General features: G+C 57.5%; 8 protein-coding genes across 8 annotated transcripts in view; 3 read left to right on the top strand and 5 right to left on the bottom strand.

The window, feature by feature from the left end:
• The window catches only part of ACA1_101580 (Actininteracting protein, putative), a gene marked incomplete at both ends in the record, with an annotated part of 575 nt that extends 564 nt beyond the window's left edge, over positions 1 to 11 (bottom strand). Inside the window, one exon of the mRNA XM_004334062.1 lies at positions 8 to 11. Coding sequence (XP_004334110.1) covers positions 8 to 11 — 4 coding nt within the window. The remainder of the gene's footprint in view (positions 1 to 7) is intronic.
• A 1,082-nt stretch (positions 12 to 1,093) lies between these two features.
• ACA1_101570 (uncharacterized protein) lies at positions 1,094 to 3,186 on the top strand (the record flags this gene model as incomplete). The annotated part of the gene is given in 8 exon segments (XM_004334061.1): positions 1,094 to 1,289; positions 1,370 to 1,593; positions 1,681 to 1,935; positions 1,968 to 2,213; positions 2,224 to 2,282; positions 2,356 to 2,425; positions 2,439 to 2,631; positions 2,723 to 3,186. The coding sequence occupies 8 exon segments, from the start codon at positions 1,094 to 1,096 to the stop codon at positions 3,184 to 3,186; spliced, it is 1,707 nt and encodes a 568-aa protein (XP_004334109.1).
• Positions 3,187 to 4,243: 1,057 nt separating this feature from the next.
• On the bottom strand, positions 4,244 to 7,357 carry ACA1_101560 (66-kDa stress protein p66, putative; the record flags this gene model as incomplete). Its single annotated transcript, XM_004334060.1, has 12 exons — positions 4,244 to 4,378; positions 4,484 to 4,876; positions 4,966 to 5,059; positions 5,163 to 5,537; positions 5,654 to 5,784; positions 5,899 to 6,052; positions 6,158 to 6,225; positions 6,290 to 6,522; positions 6,647 to 6,737; positions 6,844 to 6,965; positions 7,083 to 7,176; positions 7,253 to 7,357. The coding sequence occupies 12 exons, from the start codon at positions 7,355 to 7,357 to the stop codon at positions 4,244 to 4,246; spliced, it is 1,995 nt and encodes a 664-aa protein (XP_004334108.1).
• Positions 7,358 to 7,642: 285 nt separating this feature from the next.
• ACA1_101550 (WD domain, G-beta repeat-containing protein) lies at positions 7,643 to 9,423 on the bottom strand (the record flags this gene model as incomplete). Its single annotated transcript, XM_004334059.1, has 9 exons — positions 7,643 to 7,769; positions 7,916 to 8,044; positions 8,130 to 8,250; positions 8,323 to 8,431; positions 8,464 to 8,522; positions 8,543 to 8,687; positions 8,761 to 8,854; positions 8,921 to 9,167; positions 9,243 to 9,423. The coding sequence occupies 9 exons, from the start codon at positions 9,421 to 9,423 to the stop codon at positions 7,643 to 7,645; spliced, it is 1,212 nt and encodes a 403-aa protein (XP_004334107.1).
• Positions 9,424 to 9,916: 493 nt separating this feature from the next.
• Positions 9,917 to 12,932, bottom strand: ACA1_101540 (ubiquitin carboxyl-terminal hydrolase; the record flags this gene model as incomplete). Its single annotated transcript, XM_004334058.1, has 6 exons — positions 9,917 to 11,557; positions 11,661 to 11,754; positions 11,863 to 11,942; positions 12,024 to 12,467; positions 12,562 to 12,632; positions 12,785 to 12,932. The coding sequence occupies 6 exons, from the start codon at positions 12,930 to 12,932 to the stop codon at positions 9,917 to 9,919; spliced, it is 2,478 nt and encodes an 825-aa protein (XP_004334106.1).
• Positions 12,933 to 13,336: 404 nt separating this feature from the next.
• ACA1_101530 (6phosphogluconate dehydrogenase NAD-binding domain containing protein) lies at positions 13,337 to 15,033 on the top strand (the record flags this gene model as incomplete). The annotated part of the gene is made up of 10 exons (XM_004334057.1): positions 13,337 to 13,476; positions 13,562 to 13,627; positions 13,691 to 13,806; positions 13,888 to 14,043; positions 14,130 to 14,261; positions 14,327 to 14,373; positions 14,442 to 14,536; positions 14,590 to 14,666; positions 14,735 to 14,829; positions 14,926 to 15,033. The coding sequence occupies 10 exons, from the start codon at positions 13,337 to 13,339 to the stop codon at positions 15,031 to 15,033; spliced, it is 1,032 nt and encodes a 343-aa protein (XP_004334105.1).
• A 343-nt stretch (positions 15,034 to 15,376) lies between these two features.
• ACA1_101520 (ankyrin repeat-containing protein) lies at positions 15,377 to 18,479 on the top strand (the record flags this gene model as incomplete). The annotated part of the gene is made up of 13 exons (XM_004334056.1): positions 15,377 to 15,440; positions 15,602 to 15,671; positions 15,743 to 15,847; positions 15,934 to 16,007; positions 16,114 to 16,322; positions 16,398 to 16,436; positions 16,565 to 16,701; positions 16,782 to 16,920; positions 17,025 to 17,145; positions 17,298 to 17,491; positions 17,570 to 17,850; positions 17,926 to 18,194; positions 18,274 to 18,479. 13 exons carry the CDS (start codon positions 15,377 to 15,379, stop codon positions 18,477 to 18,479), a joined length of 1,908 nt encoding a protein of 635 aa, XP_004334104.1.
• A 129-nt stretch (positions 18,480 to 18,608) lies between these two features.
• ACA1_101510 (leucine-tRNA ligase) lies at positions 18,609 to 22,529 on the bottom strand (the record flags this gene model as incomplete). Its single annotated transcript, XM_004334055.1, has 7 exons — positions 18,609 to 19,905; positions 20,014 to 20,375; positions 20,463 to 20,634; positions 20,724 to 21,180; positions 21,260 to 21,827; positions 21,926 to 21,987; positions 22,097 to 22,529. The coding sequence occupies 7 exons, from the start codon at positions 22,527 to 22,529 to the stop codon at positions 18,609 to 18,611; spliced, it is 3,351 nt and encodes a 1,116-aa protein (XP_004334103.1).
• Positions 22,530 to 22,616: the final 87 nt, after the last annotated feature.

Raw genomic sequence — 22,616 nt, 5'->3', positions numbered from 1 at the left:
AATACACCCATTTTAAACCCTTCGTCTAATGGTAGGACGTTAACCTTTCACGTTAAGAATATGAGTTCGATTCTCATAGGGTTCAATAAAACACCTATAACTCAGTTGGTTAGAGTGCACGCTTGATAAGCGTGAAGTCGATAGTTCGAGTCTATCTAGGTTCACATAAATGGATATGCTGAAATGGTAGACAGGCTGATTTTAGAAATCAGTGGGTAATTCCGTATGGGTTCGAGTCCCATTATCCCCAAATCGTATTTAACTTAAGCGAGCACAAAGTAAAAAATTGATTATAAATACAAATAAGTAATTATATAAAAATTAAAGGGTAAATAACGAATATCTTATAGCATAAAAGTTTCTGGCGCCTAATCGAGCGAAATATACAATGAGTCGAAAAATTACTTAGAATTGTAAATTCCAGCAGAGAAATCTAACATTTAAATATTGTTCTTACCTAATTAAGTGAAACATCTCAATAGTTAGAGGAAAGGAAAATAATTAAAGATTTTGTTAGTAATGGTGAGTGAAAACAAAATAGCCAAAATTTGAATTTAAGGAAATAGAAGTCTTATATGATTTAAGCGCCATAGAAGGTGAAAGCCCTTTATAATTTCTTATTTTTAATATATATAATAATGAGTAAAATAAAATCTGTGAAATTTTATTGGAAAAAGGCAAACCCATTTGCTAAGGCTAAATACACTTTTATGACTAATAGTGAACAAGTACTGTGAAGGAAAGATGAAAAGACAAAGTTAAAAGATCTTGAAATTGTTTACCTTAAGGATCTAGAGCGCAGCGAATGTGTTATAGGGTGCAGCGAATGTGTTATAGGGTGGCCTTGGAGATTTCTGCTTTCCACAATTGGTCAGGAGTTTTCCGTCTTCGCCAACACGTGTTTCTCATGCAGTTACTGGGACGGGTTGGATCAGCTGAACAAAATGCATTGCAGCAATCGACCAATGGTGGAGATGAAGCAACAGCAATTAAATTAGAGCAGGAGTTGGCGTTGGGATCGTTTTACCATCAAACAATTGCCCCATCCACCATGTGGCTGTGTAAAGTTGCATCGCTTTTGCTGCTGGGGTTGATGGTCGTGGCTTGCCTGTGGTCCACCGGTGACGCTGTGGTACAGGTCGCTCGGCGGAGCGACGTTTGTGGGCACCGTTGGGTTCAACATGCACTTTCACTACTCAAACATAGCTACAACGAGGGCTATGAAAGGTTCAAGGCGCTCTTCCTCGCCCTCGGTGCTCGCCACATCCGCGACAGCCTCCTCGACACAAGTACCCACCAACCTCTTCACCCCCTAACTGTTGTGGTTGTGGCTTGTTTGGGTGTTGCCTTACTGGCGCTGCATCAACAGCTTGGAAAACGTACTACGATCGCCCGAACGAGATGGGGAGAGCCGGAGTGAAGAGCCAGCAGCTCGTAGACTACGATGTCCCTGCAGAACAGATCACCTCCCTGCCCTTGCGCGTGCTCGACTCGATGGAGCGCTACGAGGGACCCAACGAACTTGACATTCGTCGCAATTTTGAGGGAGACTGGGCCACCACCCTGCAAAACTTCACCAAAGTCCTTTGGAACGTACCTACCCCTCGCCTTCGTTCTTCTGTAAGTAGTCGCTTTCGCTCTTTCGCTATCGGAGCTAAAACCGGTGGGTGACCGGGGCAGGCGCACAACAACTCCTACCCGGTGGTCGGGCCCTCGCTGACCAGCGAGGCGGCCTACACGAAGCTGGGCGACATGAGCCAGTACGTCGACTTCGGAAACATGCACAATTACTTCAGCGGACGTCACCCGGGCACCAAGGGCTGGGGAGGTCCGAGCGCCGCAGGCTATTGCTGCTACGGCAGCATCGGCTTCAACATGAACGTCACGGCCCTCTCGAGCGGCGACAAGCCCATCGTGTCGTCGGAGACAAAATCGGTTACACCACCGGCTCCCCGCGGCCGTTGAAGAGCGGCCAGATCCCGTTCGACGTACAGACCAAGTATGAGCTGCGCATGTTCGCCATGCAGTTCATCCGGGGCGTCGAGCGCACGCTCCACTACGAGTTCTGCGACTTCGCTGACGACCCGGGCATGTACGGCATCGTTGCGGTCGACCCCGAGGATCCCTCCAAGCTCAAGCCGGCCTACCACGCTCTCTACAACCTCATCCGCCTTCTGGCCGACCCCGGCCCCGCCTTCACTTTTTTTTTTCCTGTCAGTCAAGCCGGGCGTCGAGCGCACGCTCCACTACGAGTTCTGCGACTTCGCTGACGACCCGGGCATGTACGGCATCGTTGCGGTCGACCCCGAGGATCCCTCCAAGCCCAAGCCGGCTTCACTCCCACTTCCCTGTCAGTCAAGCCGGGGCGTCGAGCGCACGCTCCACTACGAGTTCTGCGACTTCGCTGACGACCCGGGCTGCGCATGTTCGCCATGCAGTTCATCCGGGGCGTCGAGCGCACGCTCCACTACGAGTTCTGCGACTTCGCTGACGACCCGGGCATGTACGGCATCGTTGCGGTCGACCCCGAGGATCCCTCCAAGCCCAAGCCGGCCTACCACGCTCTCTACAACCTCATCCGCCTTCTGGCCGACCCCGGCCCCGCCTTCACTCCCACTTCCCTGTCATACGGTCAGCCCAGATCTCCTCCCCCCCATAATCTCCCCGCGATCTCATCATCACTCATGTATGTGTGTGTGCGTGTGTGCGTGTGGTGACACAGAGGTGGCCGGAGCTCCTTCGTCGTTCCAGAGTTTGATTCTCCAGCGACGCGAGGGCACGTTTATGGTGCTGCTGTGGCTCGAGGAGGCCACTTGGCTGCTCCCAGCCAACATCTCGGGCGTGTACGCCAACGTCACGTCAGCCGACGTCGCTGTCCTTCTGCCGGGCGGGCGCAACGCGTTCAGCGCCTCGGCCACAGTCTACAGGTTCAACCCGTCGCCGGGCTGCATGACCGCCACAGCCACCCGCCTGACCGCCGCCAACTCTAGCGCCACTGACCTCGTCACCCCGTCGCTCCAAGTAGACGACTCGATCCTCGTCCTCCAGCTGAACCCGACTACCAGCTCCGCCGGCGCCGTCTACAAACCGGCCGCCGACGCCAAACTCTGTCCGTCCGACGAACTCCCCTCCACCGCGTCACGGCTCGCCTCGCCTTACGTGAAGTCGCTCATCTTTTACTGGTAAACGGAGAGCTAATGAACTGAGTTGTTTGTGTTTTGTTTCTTGTTTCTTGTTTCTTGTTTTTTTTTCAAACCTGGGAGGAGAGGCCGGTGGTGCCGCCCGTGCAGTTGCCGCAGTCGTCAAGCGTAGCCAGGCCGTCCTCCACTCCGGCGCAGTCCACGTAGCACGCCGAGCCGTCGCCGCCGCACACGCCGCACGCGTCCGGCTCATAGCAGGAGGGTTCGACGATGAGCGCGCCGTGTACAGCCGGGTGGCGAGCGTCGTGCCACAGGTGCAAGTGAGGTAGGGTCGTGGTGATGCGCGCCAGCGTCGGCGTGAGGAGCGAGCGGGCGCTCGTGGTCGCCGATGCTGCATAAAGGCGCGCCCGCGCTCCTGTTCTCGCGTTTGGGTTTCTAGGTGAGGCAGATGCAAATGCAACCACACCCAAAGGTTGGTGGCGTTACGCTGGCGGTCGAGCAGGCGACGGTGGCGACACTCGCGGTCGCGGTCGCTTACACGCACGACGAGAGCATGAGGCGACGCTGGCGCGGGGCCGAGCCAGTCTAGTGTCGGTGCGTTACGCTGGCGTCGAGTAGGCTGTGGTGTAGACACTCACTTCTTCATGAAGAAATGATTGAGAATAAAGAAAATCAAACACATAACTAGAAAAACTGGTAGTGTGAGTGAAGGGAGACTGTACCTGCACTTGCGGCACTCCTGCGTTGTATGCTTGCATGCCAAATGTCCGAAGTGGCCACAAGGGCGCGATTTTTCTAAGCACCGGTCGAATAATAAATGAATTTAAATTTGGTTTTTCCCGCCTTTTTTTGCGAAGGAGAGTTGGACTTGCGTTCATTTTTCAAATTATTGTGTATTCTTCAAATTTCATCCACTACCGCAGGGTCTCCTTCGACCGAATACACAATAATTTGAAAAATGAACGCAAGCCCAACTCTCCTTCCACATTCTTTGAGCACCGGGCCGCTTTATTGGTTATCTGATGTTTAATTAAAAAAATGGAGGAATTTTGCACAAGCTTGCCGATTTTTCCTTTTCCCCTGTTTACTCATGGCTCTGGCACTTACTCCCAGAGTACATTCCAGGTGCGGGTGGTGCAGTCCTGACCAACAGAAGCAAGGGTCGACTGGTCGAGCCAAGTGAGGTCATTCACGCCACCGTGGTGGGCAGCGGTGATGGTGAGCCGCTTGTTGGGCGTCTGCGCGGGCAGAGAGGGATAACCATTAGCGCCATTGAGCAAATGCCATCATAACTGCCTGTTGACCTCTCGTAAACTAGAGGAGAGAAGTAAGGGTTAACGTACCTCAACACTCCAGATGATGATGTTGGTGTCGAGCGAAGCTGAGGCGAGGAACTTGGAGTCAGGGCTCCAGACGAGCTTGTTGATCCTGGCGGAGTGGTACTGCCAGTCCTTGATGGCAATCTTGCCCTCCTGCCAGATGAGAATCTCCCTGTTCTTGTCGCCCGAGGCCAGGTAGCGGCCATCTGGCGAGAAGGCGAGAGCCGACACGCCGGCGCGGTGGCCTTCGAGCGTCTTCTCGTTCGCGAGAGTGTCGCCGGAGATGTCATACACGTAGATGCGGTTGTTGTCGGCGCCCACCGCCACTTGGCGGCCATCAGCTGAGAACGCAAAGGACAGCGGAGTCCATCCGACGGCCTTGGACGACACGATGCGCCCACCACGGATGACGTGGACCTGGAGGGCCAGAAAAAAAAACATCAGTGATGGGGAACCACGCCTCAAGAGAACACACACGTTTTCGGGCTCAATGACGACAACTTTACCTTTTGGTCAAAGGTGCCGGTGACGATGAGGCCAGGTTCAGTGGGTGAAACGGCCAGGCCGAAGGGCTTACCGCCCACCGAGGTGGTCTGGCCACTGGTGGTGTGTTCGCGTGCGCACAACAGGAAGAGAATGGTGCGTAAGAACTTCAGCGAGGCAAACATTGAGACGAGCTGCGCGCAGAAGAGGCGCGGCATACGTGAAGTCGGCGCCATGGGGAGTGACCCGAACGGAGTCGTCGATGGCAGCACTGACCAGGTTATCGCCCTGAATGGCCAGCGCGATGACGGAGTTCTTGTGGCCGTCGCCGGCCACCTCTTCCATGCTGCCGTCGGTTTCGTTCCACCTGGTCACCACGGCATCGTAGGAGCCCGTGTACAGCGAGTTGGACGGCTTGTGGTAGGCCAGCGACTCGATCGACTTGTTGTGGCCCTTGATGACCCTGATGGGCTCGTTGGGCCGGCTGGGGTCGAGGTAGGAGAGGTGGCCTCGCAGGTTGAGCGAGAGGAGGTGGTTGCCCTGCCACAAACAGCCCACCTGCTGGTCCTCCACAGCGCTGCCGAACGTGAACGTGCTGTTGTTTCCAGTATCAAAAAAAAATATGCAGTGTGTTTAGTCAAAAGAGAGAAGCAAGGTCGCGAAAAGTTTGGGCCAACGTGGAGGAATGAGAGATTCGGGAGGTAACCGTACGTGACAGACTTGCCGGTCTCAACGTCCCAGATCTTGCAGGTCTTATCGCCTGAAGAGGTGAGCACCTGAGAGCCGTCCGGGGACCACGAGACGCAGTAAATACCGCCCGTGTGCTCGGTCGTGAAGGCGCCCTGCACGTGCAATGGGGCGTGAGAAAGAGAGACGCGAGAAAAAGAGAGATGCAACAAGCACACTCTAAAAAAAAAAAAAACGACGCGGAGGACCATCGAACGTGGCACGCGAACCTTCTTTTCCCCGGTCTGGCCGTCGAAAAGAACCGCCAGCTTGTCGGAACCGACAGAGATGGCCAGGTCGCCATTGGGGGAGAACCTCACGCAGTTCACGAATCTCTGGTGCTCGTGCATGCCGTGGTGCCACTTGAAGGGAGGACCCTCGAACCTGTGCCACACCACACCATGTTATGAGAGTCTCGAATCAGTTCGCCCCAACCAGGAGGAGTAGAGACGAGTAATCGGATGGCTGGTGTGATGTGTAGGCGCCTACCAGTTGAGAGTCAGATCCTCACCGCCAGTGATGACGCGGAAGGGCGACTTCGGCCGGTAGTCGACGGACTGTGGCGGTCAAAGCGAAAGGTTAGTGGTGGGATCCTCCTAAAGAGCCAAGCTGCCCACGTACGTTGATGGCCTTGGAATGGCCAGTGATGATGCCACGAGACGAGCCGGTTTCCATGTCGAACACTTCGCCGTACTTGTCACGACCGTGGCCCACGGCGACGATCTTGGTGGAATCAGGAGACCAGGCCAAATCGAGCACGGCGCCGGCCAGGGCGGGCTTCTCGGACTTGAGCTTAAAGTAGACGCCCTGTACGACCTCATGCGCGTGCCAAACCCGCACGATACCCCTTTCGTCTGCCGATCACACCAATAAATGCAATATTATTGACAGAACGGAAAAATGAGAATTAGTGTTAGAAGACAAGGCAAGAGTAGTAGAACACACGGCACGACACGGCACTACGAGGGGACAACGCACCAGCGGAGGCAATCCAACGCCTGTCGGGAGAGTAACGAGCCACGGTCGTAGCGCGCGGGTGCTCGACGTACAGGTCGGCGTGGAGAGGGTTCTGCAGAAAAACGAAACCACCACGAGTGGAGTTTAGCCATGCTCATTAACCATCACGATGAGGGCCATTAGAGAAGACACGCGCGCAAGAGAGGAACAGAACATACTTGGATGGAGCGGATGATGACGTCATTGCCCAGGCAGTAGAGGATGTTTTCGCCCTGGGGGTCACCGCCGATCAGCGTGGGCTTGCCACGCTGCGCGGCAGGCAACGGAGCCAGGATGGACTCTGCTCAGCAAGAGCGCGGAAGCACGAGAATAAGAAAAATGTAGATGGGATCAAAATAATTAGGAACAAATAATAATAAATAAAAAGGCCTCCGTGATGCCCAGGGGGTGCGCGTACTCCTGAGCCTTCTGTTGTTCTCGAGAGGTGCGACGATGTCGGCAGCGGCGGCAGCGGCAGACACAGCAGGGGCAGGCGCTCGTGCAAGTGCTTCCTGCGGGGGGGGGGCTTTCAATGAGGGAGGGGAGACGAATTGGGAAGAAATCAAGCTGCAAGAAGGGATTGAGAACCTTGCGGGTAGCCTCCTTGGCCGCCTGTTCCTGGGCTGCCTTCTGCTGCATGGCAGCTTCCCTCTTCTTCTGATTCTCAAGCATGCGCTCCAGTCGGTCCGCCATCTTTTACGTTGTTGTTATTGTCGCGTGCAGAGCTCTGATCACAAGAGAGAGCAGCAAGATGAGAGGGGCAAAGAAGCCGAGGAGCGTGCACGATCGAGAGGCAGAGGCCGTGTAGGTACCTTCGGTGTTGTACCAGTGTTGTTGTTGTGGTTGTGTATTGTGGCCACCGAAGCTTTCCTCTTGCTTTTGAGCAACGCGCCAACCAGGTAAATGAAACTTGGAATCGCTGACGTGTGCCGCCACCTTAGGTGTGCCCCACGTTGTTGAAAGAAACAAGAAGGCCTGCTACTGCAGGACGCACTCTTTCCTGGACTTCTTCTTCCGTTCGTCTACAAAGCCGCCAAAGTCCAGGATGGTGACGGAACCGTCTCGAGCACCATACACAAGTGCGCGCTCATCGCCTTGAAGGCTCCTGTCGCAGCGGTACCAAACAACCCGGGGTGGGATGGAATGAGTTGTGATTATCTTACACACAAGACACACAAGACACACACGACACGACACGACGCGCACACACACACACACACACACACACGGTGTAAGAGCGCGAGCAAGTACCGAGCAGAAGCGGCTGGTAGCTCGAAGAAGGGCTTCGAATGGGTGGGCTGAGATAAACTGGTCTTGCTCAACTCCCAGAACTTAAGCACATTTTCTGACCCCACGGTGACAAGCTTGCTTGCGTCGCTCCTGTAGTTCACGACAACGAACGCCAACGATATTATGTTCTGCAACATTGTGTTCGCAGGTTGAGAGAGTTGCGACGAGCACGTACCAGAGGCCGCAGATGTTGTTGTCACCGTGCGAATAGGTCGTCAACGGATTCAGCCAGAAGTCTTCCTGGCCGGCCTGCGACACCTGACGGAGATCCCACATTTTGACATCTCCAGCACTATCTATCAAACCATACAACATGGAATGTGAACTTCAGTCAGCTACACTCATGCTGTGAGAGGCGAATCTCTTACCTCCCGTCGCTAGCAATCGTCCGTCCAGACGCAATACTTCATTCATGTTGTAGTCCAGCTTGCTGCTTTGGTTGGTCACCAAGAGAATGCACTCGTGCGTGCGCATATCCTGGGAGTCCCTCCCCGCACGTCAGCGCTCACCATCAACTTTTGGCAAAAGTACAACGGGTTGAGATAGAGCGACGGGATCATACCCAACACCGAAAGGTAGAGCCGCTACCGGCAGTGACAAGCAAGTGGTCATCAAAGTTGGCGGCAAGTGTGAACACTCGGCCCTTGTGACCCAGGAATGAGCCTGTACACTGCTTGGTCTGTATGTCCCAGAGCTTGGGCGTGGCGTCGTTTCCTCCGCAAGTCACCACTTGCTAGCAAGACCGAGAGAGCAAGGGTGAGCGGTGCCGGTCAGTCGGTTGAGCCAGGAAAGTAGAGACGACGTACATGTTGATGAAGCTGCAGCTTTTCGATTCCCCTTGAGTGCACACCAGATATCTCATCCAGCGCCTGTCCATCGCGCATGGACCAGATGATCAGCCTGCATCCAGGAATGGAGTGTTAATGCCGCTGCCTCAGTACTCAAACAAACACAACAGCTGTTTACCTCTCATCAATGCCACCGCTCACAATGATTTCGCCGTCGGAATCAGCGGTGAAGACCAGGGAGTTGTGACCCGACAACTCGAGACTGCACTCGATGCTGGGCGATGCTGAGGAAGTGGTCGCGTAGGACTGCCATATCTTGATCTTGTGGTCATCGGACCACGTAATGAGCACCATCGATGACGTCGGTTTCGCATCATCGCTTGCAGCACCTTTCGTTTGGTCCTTCTTGGCTCGTCCCCTCTTGTCTGCGCGTGTGCTCGCCAAGGGCAAAAGTGAGTGTTAAGAGGCCAACACTCAGCCTGCAGGAGAGCAAGAGACACCTTTCGCCACGGGTGCGGGTAACTGGGGTGCGTGATCAGTAGAAAGGAACTTGACCCCGTTGACGGCATGCGGATGAGCCTGGAAGGACGTCTTTTGGTGCTGGCCACGACGCCACCTCTCCTCCAGCCTGGTCTTCCTCTGGAACAGATCGCGACGACCCTGCAGGCCAGCGTCTCTCATGGCCTGCACCGCGAGGTCGGTTATGCTTTCGAGCAAACGATTGCAGTCGCGCGCAAGAGAGCAAAGGAGGGAGGTACGTGGTTCTTGGCGAGTAGGAAGGCGTCCATGAAAGTGGGCGTGACTACGTGGCCGGGAGCTTGCCGGTACCGCTGTTCGTAAAGGACATGCCACAGAGCATCGTGCGTGGCGACCTCGTGCCATACTCTGCTCACCCTCGCCGCTACTCACCCCCCGCCCCGCAGCACGCCTTCAATGACCACAAAAAGGAGTGAGTCCTCGGGTGGTGTGTACCTTGGCCAATGTCGGCAGTGGGCAGCAAACTGAAGATGAACACTGACACCTCCAATGGCAGGTTCGCCACCACGTCAAACCGGCTTTCGGGCACGTTCTCCATCTGCTGCCCAAGCTCTGTCCTCCAGGTTGCGTTGTCAAGGAAAGAGACCTTCAATTTTTGTTCTTTTTACACTATTTGCACTTTTTTTTCCTCGCCTTTTCACGAGAGAAGGCGCATGGAGAGGGAGAGACCGAGCTCCTTGCGGCCGGTGAGGTACTGGCGTTGGCGCTGCGGGCAGATGAAGTAGGGGTCGCCCGCCCCCTGGTTGCCTCGCACGGCCACGCAGGGCATGGCGCACGCGAAGGATCGAGCTTGCACGCGGCACTCGAAGCTGACGGCCAGCCGGAGCACGTCGGTGCCGGGGTCGAGCCGCTGGACGCGCACGGTGATGTAGCCCTCGTAGCCTCGCTTGTCGCTGCCCCACTGCTTGTCGTCCAGCCGGTACGAGCGCTCCAGCACCAGCAGCCACCGCCGGCTGAAGGCCTCGAACGCGCGGTTGATCCGAAACTCCTTCTCCCGCATGTCCACCTGCCCGATGACGAACTCGCAGCTGAAGGCTCCCCCTTTGCCCTGCTGCGGGCTCGTCGACGAGGGCTTCGATCTGGGCGTGGGGGTCGTCGGCGATGGCATCTTTTTGTCGTCGCTCGCGCCCTTGCGGTCCTGTCCCTCGTCCTCCTCCTGCTGCTGCTTCTCCTTCTGGTGGGCTCGCCGCTGCTCCGACGGCGCCGTGACTAGCTTGCCCTCCTTGCCCTTGCCCTCGCACTCCTCGCCCGCCGCCTCCTGTTGCTCCCCGCAATCGGCGTGCGCCCTCGGGTGGAGATCCCGCTTGGTGGCGTGCCACTCGTCGACCAGCGCGAAGATGTCGCGGTAGGAGGAGGACGCCATATCCGCAGAGGGCGAGGCCACGAGCGGCGGCAGCACGTCATCGAGCACGTTGATCCCATGTTCGACGGGCGACGAGATGATCAGATCTTCCTTCTCCATCTCCTTCTCGGTGCCGCCCAGGAGTAGGCTTCGTTCGATGAGCGCCGCGGTGCTCTTCGACGTCGGTGGCACAAGGCTGCGTTGGCACATTAGCTGGGACAGGGATGCGCCCATGCTGGCGCCTATGTTGATGGGCGCCGTGGGCGTGTAGTGTCGCAAAGGAGAACCGCCGCCGCCGCTACCGCTGCCCACCGAGTAGTCCGAGAGAGACCGCCGCATGGACGAGGTCAATGCGCCAGCGGATGTGGGCCCACACGGTATCGCTACTGATACCGAGGTGGATGTGAAGGATGACGAGGCCGTTGCCGTACTCAGGTCAGGCGTGGAGTGCGTAGTCGTCGCGGGCAGCTTGAGGGTTGAGGGCGCTAGCGCCTCGATCGGCGGCAACGGGGATGCCATGGCAGCCGGCGAGGCACCCGATCGCTCTCGTCGCTCGTAGAACAGCACCGACGGCTGCCAGTGCGCTCGGCAGCAGTTGGCGATGACGTCGTCCCATGTCTTGCCCACCACTTTGATCTTTTCGTCGTCGAAGATGAGCCACTGGTCTCGCGATCGGCAGTGGAAGAAAGCGGCGTAGTGACGGCCGTAGTACGCGATCATGCCGCGGAAGACGTAGTTGGTCTCCCTCTCGACGCCGTAGAAGATCGTCGACAGGTCGATCTCGAGCGCGTTGTTGGCGGCGATGATCGTCAGCGTTTGCCGGATCTCCTCCACCGTGGGGGTTGGTGACGCCCACACCAGGTTGATGGTGAACACCTTAGGCACGTTCTGCAAAAATCGCTGGTTTCTGTTCTGTTGCTGACATTCGGTCAAGTCCTACAAAAGTAATAGCAAAACAACAGCTCTGATCAGTCACGCTGTGGATTGTGTCTGCGCAGGCGAGTGGGCAGTGTGGGAAGGGCGCCAAGGCTCCACGTACAAAATCGGGGCACTTTTTGAGCTCGGAGTCGTTGAGGATTGACATAAGCTCATCGAATCGAATGTCACGCCTGTTGGCATCGTCAAAGGCACGCCTGATGACGCACGCACACGCATACGACTCCTGTTAGACTATTATTGGCAGCGAAAGGAAAGGTAATGAACACACACACGCCACTTTTTTTGTTTTGTTTTGTCGGTACCTCAGCTCAGTCACATAAACGGGATAAATAAAAGTAGACGACAGAGCAGGCTCGGAGGTAGCCCCACACGGACACTCCGTCTGTGTAGGAGTGATTAGAGTAGTGTGGTGAGTGAGCGTCCTCTGGCCCCAGTGATCAACAAAGATGCATCGGTTGCCTACCCTGTCGCAGAAGTTCATGGAGAACACCTGATGTACGAGGCACAGCGGTTCGCATGGCTCGTCGTCCTTTTCCCCAACACCCATGAACACGCTATGCAGATACCCTAGCACAGCCACCTGCAGACAATAAGCGCTTAGCGTGAGAGCGTTTGCGAGCTCTCGGTGTGCATGCGTGCACATACAGAGAATCGTCGAGACAGGGAGGCACTGTACCAACGTTTCCGTGGCGTCGTACTGCATTTTTAATGCGTAAAGCGGTGAGAGAAGGGCAGAGTGTGTTAGAGAAGAAGGTCGTGTGTGCACAGATGCAGAAGGTGCCTGATCGCTTACCATTTCTCCGATTTGGAAGCGGGCCTCCCCAGCAAACTGCATAGACAGGGCACGCCTCAGATCGGTGGGCGGGATCATGAACTCATCTGAGTAGGCGTAATTTACAAACATGTCCTGCACCGGCCACACGCGCATGTGTCAGTTCTCCACAAGACACGCACACCGCGTGCGTTATTACGTGTTCGAGTGAGTGCAGCGGTCACTCTACCTGGAGCGCGCAAAACACGCAGTAGGGCGTCGAGTGCTGATGCTTCTCCTCAGTTCCCTCGAACCTTGTCCCTGTGGGTCAAGGGCACGCCGAGACGGAGAAGTGAACAACCATTGGCGCATGGCGGCAGGCAGCAACACAACAAGCGACGCATGACCGGCTGCACGAGCCCAGAAAGTGGCTGGGCAGAAAAAGAAGAGAGAGAGAGAGAGGGAGGGGGTACTGAAGGAATCGAGGTGCCATAGAGATTGGATGACCACGTTGAGGAAGCAGTTGTTTTCGCCCAGCGGGTTGATGAGGCCCTTGAGATTGGTGTTGGGCGAGGGAACGAAAATCTGAGGCGAGAAGTAGCTCGGCTGCGAATTTCCCATTTCGTTTCCCAGCTCGCTTTAACGATGCTCAATCATATATAAAGGATGCGGGCTGTGAAAGATCTGCGCGCAGAAGATCGCGTCGGATCAGCCAACGGCTGGTTGTCGCACAGGTGCACCTCTCTGCTGCTGGCGCCGCTTGCCAACTTCTTCTTGCAGCTGTGTGGTTCCACCAGCCCCACAAGAAATGTGGCGGCATTTGCGGCAGCCAACCAACAGCGAGCACCCACCCATTGCCCAAGGGGTGCACTCTTCCCACCAAGTGTAGCATATAGGCACCAACCCGTGCCAACAACAGCTCTCCGTTGCTCGACGAGTGGCTGTGGCTGTGGCTGTCCGGGGCCTGGTGGTGTTTATTTATTCGTGTTTATTTGTAATTTTATTTCATTTTCATTTCATTTAAAATGCGCAGAGCCACGAGAAGCTTCGCCCTGCGCCCGACGGCGCGGCAGCTGTGGGCTGGTGCGGACTCGCTCACGGCACACCGTGGCTTTGTGAGTGTTGCTAAGCCCGAAACCACTCGTGTGGGTTGGGTGGGCACCGGGTGCCTGCCCCCTCCCCCCCAATACTACTTCACCTTTTGTCGTGGGTGGCACTGACGCCAAGCCTCTTTGCTGGGCCTTTCCCAGAGTCATGGGAGGGCACATGTGCGGACACTTGCTCAGCGCTGGCTATCAAGTCACCCTCTACTCCAGGTCTACTTTCTCGCCCCCCCCCCAACCGTGACCCATTGAGTGACCGAAGGGTTGGGTCAACAGAACTGCAGAGAAGGCGCAGGGGCTTTTGGGACGCGGTGCCAAGCTGGCAGCCAGTCCCAAGGAGGTGGCTCAGCAGTCGGACGTGGTGTTCACCATGGTGGGATTCCCGCATGATGGTACGTACACCTACTTCTCGGGGTGCTTGCTGTTGGAACACACCTGACCGGCGATCGTGAGTGTGTCCGCTACTTGCTCAGTCAGGAGCGTCATTCTGGGCAGTTCTGGCGTGCTGGAGGGACTCTGTAGCGATGGCGTGGTGGTGGACATGACCACCAGCGAGCCCAGTCTGGCACTCGATATCTACAATGAAGCGAAGAAGAAGGGCGTGCACAGCATTGACGCTCCGGTGTCTGGTTCGCTCCCCATTGTGCTGCACAATGACCTCCGTGCGGGATCCCAGGGCTTAGTTTGGTTGCTTTCTCCTTCGCACAAAATGCAGGCGGTGATGTGGGCGCGAAGGAGGCCCGCTTGTCCATCATGGTGGGCGGCGATGAGGAGGCGGTGTCGGCCGTCAAGCCCTTGTTCGATGTCATGGGCAAGAACATCGTCCACCTCGGCCCGGCATCATCTGGTGCGTCCAGCAGTGTGCCAGGTTTAAACCACAGGGCATATGAGCTGACTCTGATCTCACTCCAGGACAACATACGAAGATGGTGAATCAGATCTTGATTGCCACTACCATGGTACGTCGTTCTCAATTAGACTTTGTTACGTTACTGATGGCGGCTGTACTTTCTGTCTGCACATGAAGGTGGGTATGGTGGAGGGCCTGCTGTATGGACACAAAGCAGGGCTGGACCTCAACCAAGTGATTGAGGCTGTGGGCAAAGGCGCTGCTGGGTCCTGGTACGCCCCTGCCCGAACCGAGTCTGATCCAGCTCACATAATGGGGAACACAGGAGTATCAACAACCTGGGGCCTCGCATTGTGAAGCGCAACTTTGATCCCGGCTTCTTTGTTGAACACTTTATCAAGGGTACGTTTGGGGCCTCCTCACCAGCTGCCTCTCAGTCGAATTGCGTCTGCTAAAGCAATGGCCAAAAGACATGGGCATCGCTCTCAAGGAAGCCGAGAGGATGAAGCTGAGCCTGCCAGGTCTTGGCCTCGCCCACCAGCTCTATGTCGCCGTCGCCGCGCAGGTACCTAAACGCACCATCCATACGCGGCTGCCCCCTCTCTCCCACCACGCACGCACACGCACGCGCGCACGGGCACTGAACCTTGTCTGCGCGTAGGGCCACGGCCGTAAGGGAACCCACGCCCTCCAGCTGGCTCTGGAGAAGCTCAACAACATGGATCACGACCACTCTTCACCCAAGTCCGGTCTCCCCAAGGCGCTCTAGGCATCTAGATCCACCGTTTCGACCAGCCACGCGGCCTGCCAAACGAACAGAACACGAACATGTGATGTTGTTGGTTCTCGTTCATTACGGCCAACGTCTTTCGGGTAATGCACTTTGAATTGAAGCGGGCGCCTCGCGGAGACTGCTTTTCATTTTGGCTGCGACGAACAAGCCGCGAAGAGACTAAAAACGAAAACGACGAAGTAGGAGGGAACACGCCAATCTTCGTCCCCCCCATCAACTCCTCGATACTTGAGACTTCCCATCTCGAGGCTTGAGTTCATCAGCCCTCACGACGAGATCTGGACCCTTTCGTCTTCGTTCTTTTCATCGATAAACAAAGATGGCGCTTGCCGTCGTCAGCGGAGAGCAATCCCTGTCCGCTCTTCATCGCATCGCCAAGAGCGGTTCGTGGCCTTGCCTTGCCTTATCTATTTTACGCTCGGCTCGTCATCCATTTACCCCCCCCCCTTCGAATCGACAAAAGCGAATTGATTTGTCAAATGTCGTCAAGACAACAGAAGCAATCACGATTATAGTCGCATTCTCATCCGTGATCGAACACCAGGTGACGTGAAGGAGCTCAAGGCGGCGCTACGCAAGTCTGGCAAGGGCTCCATCGACAAAAAGGACGAATGGTGCGACCCATTTTCTCTTTACTCTTTACTCTCATCTCTTTCCCCTCATACATTTGAACTTCGCTCCCCAGGGAGCAGACGCCGCTGCACGTGGGCTGCTTTGAGGGCCACTTCAGCGTGGTCAAGGTGCTCGTCAAAGCCAAGTCCAACGTCAACGCCCGCGACAAGAACAACTGGTGAGCACCACTCTGCCCCCACACCCTCCCAGCAGCTGGTACATATAAATATATATTTATTAACATATGCGTGCGAACGCACACAGGACACCACTTCATGCTGCGGCGTCGGGTCTGACATCGGACCATGTCAAGGTGTGCGGCCTTCTGTTGGACAAAGGTACTACTGCCCCCCCCCTCTCTTTTCGCACGAACCCTACGCGCCAACTTGTCTGGGGGGTCTGACGCATTGGTCTTGGCCTTGGCCTTGGCCTTGGCTCATTCAGGGGCGGATGCGTCGGCGAAGACGAACGACGGGTCGTGTCCGTTGCACTACTTTGTGCGCATGGACCCCAAGAACGTGACCGAGTTCCATAAGGTGCTCGAACGCATGGCCGTGGGCGATTCCCCGGTCGAACGCGCGCGCACCGTCAACACCCAGAACCGCCACGGCGAAAGCCCCCTCCACCACGCCGCCATCAAAGGCCGCGAACACGTACGCACGCGCCCACGCCCTCACCCCCTCCTAGGCCTATTCTATTTCATACTCACTTCACCATGATCACCGCAGGCCGTGCTGTTCCTCCACCACTTGGGTGCAGACATCAACGTACGTTGCCTCTCGCCTCTCGCCCTGCCTCGCAACTGTTGCTGCGCCGTGCCGTCTGCGTTTCTGTGCTGAAAATACGGCTGTGCCTCTCTCTCTCTCCCCCCCCCCTCCATATGAATGGACTGCAGCTGAAGAACAAGTACGGGGAGAGCAGTTTGGTGGTCGCCATCCGTTCCGCGCGAGCGGATATGGTCCGTCTGCTGCTCTCGCTCGGCGGTGATCCCCGTCAGGAGTCCGATGCCGGCGCCCCACTCGACCTTGCACGGTACCGCCGTGAGTCGTGTCGTGTCGTGTGCGTCTTCACTCAGTCACTTATCTTGGGACCATTGTCGTTCTTCTACTCAGGAGCACGGGCAACGAGGAAATCATCAATGCCATCCAGGAGTTCATAGAGGAGCGGAAGGGCAACCGTCTGCGGGGCAAGACCAGCGCTCCTCGCGCCATGAGCCCGCGAAGCTCGAGCGCGATCGGATCGCAAGTCGGCGTGCGTTGCCGCCCTGCCTCTTCGGCCGTTTTGTTGTTGCCCACTGTTGGCCCTAACGTCGAGCCGCTGCTGGCGGTTGTGGTTGCTGGGGAAACCACAAACAGTTGAGTCGGAAGGCGCACGCGCGAGCGCCCTCGGAGGGGTCGTTCCTCTTCGGGTCCAACCAAAAGGTGATCACCGACTACAAGAGCGACGAAGACGACGACGATGACTCTGACGATGACGGTACGTGGCACCGTATACATCCAATCCTGATCCTGTCGATATATGTCGGCCCACGTGGTGTGACGTACATTTATATAATATGTATATATATATGTATATAATATGTATATATATAGGAATATATTCACGTATGTATTCCCCACCACCACCAGATGACGATGACTCCGATGACTCGGAGGAGAGCGAGGGCGAGGGCGAGTCAGGCGAGAAGGCCTCGTCGCCGGAGGCGGAGCCCCGAAGCGCCGGGTTTGGGTTCATCGTGCCCGACGACAACGGCGACCAGGCCGACGGCAAGGCCACCGACGGCGAAGCCGCCAAGCACGACGACCACGCCCACGAAAAGAAGGTCCGCAGTACTTCGGTCTTTTGCTGCGGCGGCGGTCAAACGCTGGCATTCCTCACATTTCTCCGCCTGTTACTGCAGGGAGTCCCATGTACGCTGTGCTCGACGCTCATCCGGCATCCCAAGATTGAGATCAAGCCGAAGAGCGAATCCAAGGACACCAACGGCGAGGAGGCGGCCAAGAACAGCCCCGGCAAGCGGTACCACTTCCACGCCCGCTGCCCGGCCGAGTGGGACGAGGGCAACAACGGCTCCCAGTCGGGCGACGGCGACAAGGGCAAGCCCCGCAAGGGCTGGCGATGGGTGCGCAGCGCAGCCCACCCAAGCCCCAGCGAACTCTGGAACATCAACTACAACCAGCTGTACCCGCTCCCCTCGCCTGTCGTGTGTCGTGTGGTCGTGTTGTTGATCGGGTGGTACGTGTTGGGGGGTGGCAGGTCGTTGGACTTGTGTATTATTGTGAAGTCGGCGGAGGAGAGCGAGAAGGAGGGAGAGGAGGAGGACCATAAGAGGAAGTACTTCGTGCGGGGGCTCATTCACATTCCGACGCTGGCCTCGGCTTCGTCGTCAGCCAAGGACGACAGAGGCGAGGGCGAAGGCGAAGGGCTCACGTGGGGCGTGTGGGTGCGGGTCAACGAGGAGACCTTCAAGTGGATCGTCACCACCTGGGACAAAGACGGACGAGAACACGACGACAAGGCCAAGGGTGCGTTCTCTCTCTCTCTCGCTCCGTGCATGCATGAGAACCAACAATGTGTTGGTTAATTGGTGCCGTGGGTGGATAGGTTTCACGGGGGAGATCGCCACGCGCTTGCCCACGTATCTCAAGGACACGCTCGGTCTCAAGGTGCAACTCAAGATCCAGCCCGCGGGCAGGCGGCCGACGTTGGTGGTCCTCGATGCCCACCCCCTGGCGGCGCAGCAGAAGAACGGCATCACACGAAAGAAGCTCCTCCAGACCGTACACGCCATCCAGGACGCCACCATGTAAACCGCCAATCCAAAGTGTGTCATCTTTCCTCTTCGTCTTGTGGTGAACCATGGACATGGAGGGAGGGCATGTTGTTGGTAAGGGGGCGGGTTTATTGGGGTAAACGTCCACCCGCGGGGAAGAGCTGCTTTAGTTGGTGTTGGCGGGCGCAGGGGCGGCCTTCTTGGGCTGGTTCTTGGGCGGGTTCTGGACCTTCTTGGGGGCGGCGGGCTTCTTGGCGGCGGGCTTCTTCTCGACCTTCTTCTTCTCGCCGGAGAAGGTGAAGACGGGCTTGAGCGGGACGGCGGTGGCCTTCTTGTTGTCGTGGTCGGGGGCGTCGGCGTCCGAGGCCGAATAAATAGAGAGGGCGGCAAGGCCGAGCTGCTCGCGCAAGAACTCCTGGTTGCTCTTGAGGAGGGCCACCTGGTCGAAGGGCGCGGCGAGGTTGAAGGCGGCCGGGCCGTCGGCCTTGATGCGGTTGGGCATGTCGGCCACGAGGTTCATGACCTTCTTGGTGTCGGCCTTGAGCGAGGTGTCCTCCTTGAGGGCGTCGGAGACCTTCTTCTTGAAGTCGGGCTCGAACTCGCCGGTGGCGGCGTTGAAGAGCGGGAGGAGGGCCTTGATGGCCTTCTGGTGCCACGAGGGGAACTCGTCGCTCACGTAGACGTAGCCGTTGGCCGTGTCCACGAACTGCTCCCGCGTGTTCTGGATGCGGATGCGGAACGTGTGGAGCACCTCCTGGAGGAAGTCGTTCTGGGCCAGGAGGGCCTCGTCGACGGGACCCGACGCGGGCCACGAGGCCTGGCGCACGGAGCCGGCGCGGTGGAGCAGCTTGGTCCAGATGTAGTCGCAGTAGTGCGGGCAGATGGGCGCGAGCAGGATGGTCTGCACCTCGATGAACCGCTCCACGAGCTGCCGGTTCATCTGCTTCTCGGCCAGGCGGTAGTTGTCTCGCGCCGACTGCAGATTCCAGAAGCCCGTGAGGAGCGCCTCGCGGAACTTCATGCGCTCGTAGTTGCCATCGGTCAGCGTGACGGCGCGGTTGATCTCGCTCTGGAAGACCAGGTCGAAGAAGGTCGTGGGCTCGCCCTCCCGGAGGCTGCCCAGGTTGGCGATGGTCTCCTTGATCCAGTCGATCTGCGTGTAGAGGCGGAGCACGCCCGTGTCCACCGTCTCGTCGAGGAAGTTGGCGTCCTCGGTCGTGTCGCCCGAATCGGCCAGGGCGAACCGCATGCCGTCCACCGAGTACTTCTCCATCGCATCGCGCAGGGTGAGGAAGTTGCCCGTCGACTTGGACATCTTCTCACCGTTGAGGAGGATGTGGCCGTTGGCGCGCACGCCCTGCGGGCATCGCTCCTTGGGGAAGAAGGCCGCGTGGTTGTAGAGGAAGAACGTCAAGTGGTTGGGCACGAGATCCTTGCCCGACACGCGGAGATCCAACGGATACCTGGCATACCACACAACACACAACACACACACGAGCTGAGTCAGCACCGGCCCTCTATGGATTCTCTCGCGCTGGTGGGATGGTGTGGGTGGACTCGTGTACCAGTACTCGAACTCTCGGCGGAGAGCCTTGAGCGTGTCGACGGGGATGGTGGTCTCGGCGGGGAGGTCGGCGCGGGCAAAGATGTAGTCCCACACCTGGTTGGTGAGCTGATCGGGCTTGACGCCGGCCGGACCGGTGACGTGGCCGTCGAGGCTGCCAGCCTGGAGCAGGTGGGCGACGGCGTAGTAGGCCATGTAGATCGTCGAGTCCGAGAGCGACTCGATGAGGTACTGGGTATCCCACGGGAGCTTCGTACCCAAGCCGTAGCTGCGCGAGCACGCCCACTCCTTCAACCAGTCGAGGGTCTTCTCGAACTGATGCCGGGTCTCGGTACCGAAGGTCTCCATGTCCTTCAAGACGGCCTCCACCTGACCAGCGTTGCGTGCGAGGGTGGGTGGGTGAGCACACACTGCGAAGGGAGGTCCCAGAACGAGGAGGTGTAGGATGGGGCGTACCTGGGCGCGCCACTCGGGCTCGCCGTAGGCGATGTACCACTGATCGGTGAGGGCGCACACGCACTTGTCGCCCGAGCGCGAGATGACGGTCTCAGCGGGCTCGCTGTACACGACGGCCAGTCCGGCGTCGATCAACTCCTTCTTGATGAGGGGCTTAGCGTCCTGCACCTTCCTGCAAATGCCGAGAGAAAATCGTTGTAAGCCACGAGGCCGCGCCACAATGCCCGTCGGGCTGATAGTGGGCGGGGGGGAGAGACGTACATTCCGGCGTGAGGTCCGACCTTCATGACGCCATCGTAGAAGCCCTTCAAGTAGACGCGGTCCTTGGCGATAGTGAGCTTGTCCTTATCGTTCTGGCTGGCGATCTTGAGCTCGTTGTAGAGCGTCACGGCGGCGGTGTCGCCGTACTCGGGAATGTCGATGATGGGGACCACCTCGAAGGGGAGCACCATCTCGTCGGTGACGTTGTACTTGGCGCGGAAGGGCTGCTTGTTCTTGAGGTCCATGAGGGCGGCGTAATCGTCGGGGGCATCGCTGGGCACGCTGGTCACCACGCCCGTACCCTTGTCGAGCGAGACGGTGAGCATGGGGAGGACGTAGATGGCCTCGTACTTGGCGAGAGGAGCCTTGAGGCGGAGACCGATCAGGTCCTGGCCGGTGAGCTCCACCAAACGCACAGGCTTACCGAACTCCTTGGAGTGGCCCTGGAAGCTGAGGTCTGCGCGCGTACGAACACGTAAAGTTAGTATTTTAGGCCATGACGCCTGGGCGAAAGACGTAAGACGGTGGACGAGTACTCTTGGCGGCCTGCTCGCCGCAGATGAAGACGTCAGTGTCGTTGATCTCGTAGGCACCGTAGGTACCGGTGGGGAGGACGTAGCAGTTGGTCTGACCGTACATGGTCTCCGGCCTCAAGGTAGCGGGCACGAGGTAGACCTTCTTGCCCTCCAACACCTTCATCTTCTCGGGAAGCGGGGCGAGCACCTCCTGCTTGATGAGGGTGTACTCCTGCGGCAGCACTCCCTCTCCCTTGGAGCGATCGTGGTCCGCGCAAGGCTGGCCGTCCAACGGCGAGTAGATCGAGTATCGCTTGCCGAACTGGACCTTGCCCTGGGCCTTGAGGGTCTCGAACTGCCAGCGGACGAACGAGTCGTAGTAGGGGTTCACGTCGGTGGTGATGAACGAGCGCCGCCAGTCGACGCAGGCACCCATGTCCTTGAGATCCTCCATGGCGAACGGGGGGAAGTAGTAGAGCCAGTGCTGGGCATCGGCGAACTTGGGGATGTCGCTCTCGGGCACTCCCATCTCCTCCATGATCTCCCACTGGTACTTGTCCCTACCGCTGCCCTTGGCCTTGGCCTTGGACTGTTGAAACGCAAAGGAGAGACGGCGAACATGGAGAAACACTGCACAGTGAGCCCCGGGGTTGGCCAACCTCCTGCTGTGAAGTGAGAGTAGGGTACCTTGGCAGAGTGGAAAACGGTGGGGTCGGCCTTCTTCTTCTCGGGAGCGGGCTCGGCCTCCTCTGCAGCCAGGAGCAACGTAAGAATTAGCAAAACAGTAAATTCGAATTAATCACATTAATGCAGCGGGCGATGGGGTTTTGCATGGAAAAGTGGGGGGGGGATCCGTACCGACAGCCACGGGCTCGGGGAACTTGGGCGGGCAGCCGAATTGCTCGATCTCTCGCTTGATCTTGTCGGCACAGGCCTTGATGGGCATACCAGTGCAGTGGAAGCCGAAGGGGAAGAGGACCCTCTTGCCCTTGAGCCTCTGGTAGCCGGCGGCGTACTCGGCCTTGGACACGGTGAAGGTGTGACCGAGGTGGAGGCGGCCGTTCATGTAAGGATACGGGAACGAGACCATGTACTTGGGTTCATCCGCCTCTCCTTCCTTGGGGGCATCGGTCTCCCAGAGTTTCTTCTCTTCCCAATCCTTGGCAATCTCCTTCTCGATGGCAATCAAAAAATCGCGCTTGGCATACGAAACGGGCTCCTTCCTCTTCGCGGCGGCCGCAGCCTCGCCCGCTACTTCCTGGGGCACCGGTGTTGTGGTCGAGGCCTCCATCTTGTGTGATAATCGAGAGCGTGTGGAAGAGGAGCGAGATGCACACAAAAGCTTTTTGAGCGGCAAGACAAGGAGAGAACACAACTC

Source organism: Acanthamoeba castellanii, assembly GCF_000313135.1.
Source record: "Acanthamoeba castellanii str. Neff unplaced genomic scaffold scf7180000084649, whole genome shotgun sequence".
Taxonomy (NCBI): domain Eukaryota; phylum Discosea; order Longamoebia; family Acanthamoebidae; genus Acanthamoeba; species Acanthamoeba castellanii.
The sequence above is the reverse complement of the archived record's forward strand: the minus strand, read 5'-3'. Positions and strand labels throughout refer to the sequence as shown.